Source organism: Akebia trifoliata, chromosome 3 (assembly GCF_017979445.1).
Source record: "Akebia trifoliata isolate Shusen 1 chromosome 3, ASM1797944v1, whole genome shotgun sequence".
Classification (NCBI taxonomy): Eukaryota; Viridiplantae; Streptophyta; class Magnoliopsida; order Ranunculales; family Lardizabalaceae; genus Akebia; species Akebia trifoliata.
In genome coordinates this window covers 2,339,351-2,344,691 of record NC_141377.1, presented here as the reverse complement: position 1 = coordinate 2,344,691, position 5,341 = coordinate 2,339,351, and the positions used below count along the sequence as shown (strand labels likewise).

General features: G+C 37.2%; 1 protein-coding gene across 1 annotated transcript; it reads left to right on the top strand.

The window, feature by feature from the left end:
* The first annotated feature begins 219 nt into the window (after positions 1-219).
* Positions 220-4,852, top strand: LOC147405485 (F-box protein SKIP14-like). The gene is made up of 2 exons (XM_086433239.1): positions 220-1,779; positions 3,551-4,852. The coding sequence occupies exons 1-2, from the start codon at positions 985-987 to the stop codon at positions 4,055-4,057; spliced, it is 1,302 nt and encodes a 433-aa protein (XP_086289365.1). The 5' UTR covers positions 220-984; the 3' UTR covers positions 4,058-4,852.
* Positions 4,853-5,341: the final 489 nt, after the last annotated feature.

Below are 5,341 nucleotides of genomic sequence, written 5' to 3'. Positions count from 1 at the left end.
CATGAATAATTTATAACCATCTGATCTAGATCTGAGGGTTGATACTATTGACCCATATGGGTGAGAAAGAGATAAAGATGGAGAAAAATTAGGGCAAAAGAGTTCTTGACAGTGGACTTAGGCTTCGCGCCACATATGGCCGAAGAACGAGTAAGTCTCTTGGCGTAACCCGACACGTGTCCGTCTCGTTCTCCTACTAAGTTTAGTAATCCTTCTGAATCTCTATTCTCTTCTTTCTCTATCTCACATCTTTCTATTTCTCTCTTTATCTCTATATCCGTCTCTCCCTCTTTCTTTGATTTCTTTCCTTCTTGGCAATCGAGATTGATCGAGGAATCAGAGTTTCATATATTCGAAAATCAAATCGAATTTTCTATTTTAGGGTTCGAAAACAAGTGGATCGATCTCTTTGTCTCTCTTTTTTTTGTCGATCTCTCGATTGCATTCGTGCTAGTGGCTAGGGTTTGGTGGTGTTGGAGATTAGTGTGGGTTGATTTGATTCAATTATCGTTAAAGAAAGAAAAAAAAGGTCTGTTTCTTCTCGTTTAGTTTATATGTTTTCTGGATTTTGATTCGTTACAACCTTAGTTCTTGATTCGTAAATTTAGGTTCTACACAAGAAAAAGAACAGAGGAAAAAAAAAGTGGATTTTTCTGTTGGGTTTATTAGAAGTTAGGGTTTCAGATTTCTTTCTTTCTTTCGTTTATTATAGCTTTGATTAAGTTCTGAACAAGAAACTCGGTGAAATTTTTGGTGCTTTATTTTTGTTTGCTATCTGAAATCGAGGGTTTTCTTGTAGAATTGATAGAGTCAGGATTGGGGATTTAACTAGGGTTGTTTCTTTGATTTTTATTTTTTTTTAATTCCTTTTTCTGAGGGGAGAGAGATGTTGATTTCTAGCTTATAGGTTTTAAATCTTCTTCTGGGTTCGATTTTTTAGGTTCTTTATCTCTGATCAAGAGTTATCTTCTTAGTAAGAATAGGATGGCCTTGAATTTCTCTCATCGACCAATCTTTCCTGTGAATCAATCCGAAGATAATTTGGTTTCCTCGACGATCGCTGATGGAGATGGTTATGTTATGTCTCGGTGCTTTAACTGGGAAATTGAGGATTCCCATAGAATCAATAGGGAAAGTTCTCGTGAACCAATTGCCAATGACATTCTAGACCTTTTGCCATCTGATCCCTTTGGGATGAACATGGGTGCTACGTTTACAGAAATCACGGGTTGGTTCGACAATTTTGGAACAGATGGATTGAATTTTATTTGGAATCAGGCAATGAAGTTTCAGGTGGAGCCGGGGAATCTTGGGATATTTGATAGATCAAATCAAGCTAGTAAATTTGATGGTTGGGCTGATGAGAATGAATTAGGATTTCCAACATGCGAGGAGTTCCTTATTTTCTGCGATAAGTATACTTGTGTTGCTAGTCATCAAGCCAAAGAGCTTACGGAGGGCACTGAACGTCATTCTAATGGAAATGACGGATACCCACACGAGGCTTTGCTCTATACCCTCGGTTATCTTGGTGTGCAGGATCTTCTTTCAGTGGAAAGGGTTTGCAGATCTCTTCGTTCTACTGTTCAAGGTGATCCCCTTCTATGGAAGTCTATTCACATTGACCAGCCATTGAGTGAGAGGATTAATGATGATGCTCTTTTACGTCTAACTAGTAGGGCTCAAGGCAATTTGCAATACTTGAGTCTGATGGAGTGTTCGAGGGTCACCGATGATGGTTTGAAACGTGTGCTCGAAAGCAATCCGAGATTAACGAAGGTCAGAATATGGAAGTGTTCAATTATGGATAAATTTTAATATAGTTCTGATATTGTCTTCCTTCAATCAATAATTTTTATTTTTTGTGATTATATTTCATGTCTCTTGGGATTCTCTATTCATTTATTGTGTTTTTTAATTCATTTTGTTACGTGGGTTGGTAGCTATAATATGGATAAATTTGAATATAGCTCTGATATTAGTTCCTTCAATCAATATTTTTCAATCTTTGTGATTATATTTCAGATCTCCTGGGAATGTCTATTCATTAATTGTTTTATGTGGATGCCTTCCATGTTCTTTTATTCATTTTATTATGTGGGTTGTTAACTCAATTTTGCTTCAATTACTCGATACTTGTAATTCTGGTTACTTGGCTAATTTATCTTGTTTGTTGTTGTAGTGACGATTTTTTTTTTGTTCCACCTATAAATATTAGTCTCATATTATATTCCTTTTATTTTTTCCAAAATTATGAAGGTTCTTTACAAAGATAATGGATGAAAGTAATTATTCCTTATGAAATTCTGTGCACCAAGTAGTAGTTCTATGCTTTGGTTTCACCCGGTTCTTCATCTTCTGTGCGAAGGAAAACAAGATATCTGTAGTTTTGATAAGTATTGTGAATATCTAATTGGATTCAAAATCCATATGAGTGACAATTTAGATTGTGAAATTGTAGGGGTAACAATTCGAATTATCATCAACAAGCCTCCTCCCAAATAATCATGGTTCAGCTAATCAAGTTCATTTCCTCCGTTTAATTCTATGTAAAGCCAAAAGGCTTCTATTATTCCAAGTGTCTTAGATCTACTCTCATACCTTAATCCACTTCCAAAAGGCTTAGCTGTTAGCACCTTCCAAGTCTTTAATAAACATTACTGACCAGAACTGGACTGATTAACAAGTTCTAAGTCGAGTGGGGAATTTCTTTATTTGGTTAGCGACCCTTGGAAAAATCCTAACAATGGATAAGCTCATGGTTAGAGGAATTTCTTTAGCTAATTATTGCTATTTGTGTAACTTGAGTGGGGAATCAGCTGGCCAGACCCATATTCATTGCTTGTTTTCAAGAGGGGTAGGTCCCATTTTCTTTCCTTATTCCAAAAGTCTTGGTGTTTCCCATCCTCTTCCTTAGCCTTATTCCAAAATTGGCATTTGAAAAAAAAAATTCTCAAGAAAGAATCTTATGGTCACTCACCCCGATTGTTGTTATTGGGGTATCTGGTTGGAGCGGAGCAGGTGGGAACATTCTTTTACGAAGTTCTCATGTCCATCCCAGGTTGATTTTCTAGCGGAGCAATATCTTCAAGGAATTTAGAGAAGCCTTTTTGTTCAAATGAGATTTATAATGTGATTCATGAGTATATTGTAGTGTATCAATGTTTTTGTTTCTAGGTTTTTTTTGTGTGTGTGTGTGTGTGTGTATGGTTTTTTGGTCCTTGTAAGTTTGGTGGGTGGCTGCCTATGATCCCTTTCTCTTTTTAATAAAATTTGCCTTTTACCTATAGGGGAAAAACCAAACAAGTTCTAAAATCCTGAGATATATGCAATGATCTATTCTCACTATTTCAGTGTTTTGCCTCTTGGATCAAGCTGAAACTTGGGTTTACTGAGTAATTTTGTCTTGCTGATGTTTCCCTAGGAAGCAAATTTTTTTTCATTTGTCACTTTGGATTTATTATATTACTAGCACTTGTAAACTCCTTCGTTTGTTTTATGCTATTTTTCAAACATGATTATCTGACAAACATGCTCTTTCTCTATGCAGCTGAATGTGCCAGGATGTACAAGACTCAGTGTTGAGGGTATTGTAAATAACTTAAAGGCTTTCAAGTCTTCGGGTGCACCTGGAATAAAACATCTAAGAATTGGTGGACGTTATGGTGTAACAAACGAGCATTTTGAAGAGTTGAAATCATTACTGAGTGCAGATAAATGCATGCTGCCCAAAGCTCACAAGCCACGGTTCTTTCACAATGGGCAATTATCTCTCTCCTGCGATGATGATCGTGCCATTGATATTGAGATGTGCCCTAGATGCCAGAACGTAAGGCTCGTCTACGACTGCCCATCAGAGAGCTGCCAAGGGAAATCGACTAGTACTCAGCCATGCAGAGCATGCACTATCTGCATCGCACGGTGTGTACAGTGTGGACGCTGCATCAATGACAGTGAATACGAAGAGACGTTCTGTCTAGAGTTTCTTTGTTCGGATTGTTTGGAGCAAGCGGTTCTGTCCCAAGAGAGACAAGATGAAAAGGTTGCACTCTCTTAGTACACCAGTTTCCATGAAGAGACAAGGTACCACCTTCGTTTATATGCCCAGACAGTGGCTATGTATATGCCTTTGGATTCGTATTTTTCGGTGACAATATGCATGACTGGCTACCTAGATATTCATGAGAAAATGGAAGGCAGCTATATCAGATATGATGATTCCTAGTCTCTCTGATTGCTAACTTCTGAGTTATAGCAGTTCTCCATTGGTTGAGCTTTACGATGGATCTTGGCTTGGGCCGAGGACTGGCTTGCCTTGGGTTTTGGCATTAACCCAAACGCTCAAGTTTGGCTTGGAGGGAAAAAAAAATTCAGGAAAAAAAAGGGGGGAAATACAGAAAAAGGACCAAAAAAATAAAGTTAATTAGAATGATCAATGATTCCCAGTAGATGACAAACTCAGAGATGTTTCTGCACTAAATCTGAGACCTTGGGAACAACCTCCACAAGGTCTTGCCACTTAGCTAAGTGGTCATTCTTATGAAGTGTGGCTTTTATTACGTGAAGTTTGGCATTTATGCCTGCATTGATCTACTCACATCTATATCACTTCGGCATGGATGAGCTCTTCTCCTGTGTTTCAATTTACAAGCGTGGGGAAGGCTTTCTCTATCCAAATCCTTACATTCTGATTGTTTGGGTCTTGGACCCTAACTTCGTTTTTTTTTTATGATATAAACCATGGTTGAGAATCAAGTGCTTCTGTTATCTTCTACATACTTGGATTTATTCTGATTGTAATATCTGTTTATGTAAACCCACGTTTGACAATTAAGTGCTTTTGTTACCTTTACATTGTTTACCGTATTTGTGTTTAGTTTTGTACCCTTGAGATTGCTTTTGTTACCTTCACATATATATGTCTTTATTCTGATTGTTTATGGTATTTGTGTTTAGTTTTGTACCCTTGAGAATGATCATTTGGATCCTGGAACTCCCTAAACATAGAACACAACAGATTATGGAGCCTGGCACAAGTGTTTGGTGGTTCAAACAAGGGAAAATTACTTTAAGGACCCTGGCGGAGGGATTTATTTCTACATAGTCCCTAAGTTTTGCCGGGTAGCTTGATAAGACATTTAGTAAACTTTTTATTTCTTAGTGGTCCTTCATTATTGGTGAACTCCCCACTTTTTTATTTACAATCAAGTTCACCACTTTTTATCTATTGTCGAACTCGACGCATTTTTATTTAATGTCTGAGTTCACAATTTTTATTGTTGAACTCAATGCCTTCTAATTAGTTTTGAGTTTTAAAAAAGTGGTGAACTCGACACTAGTA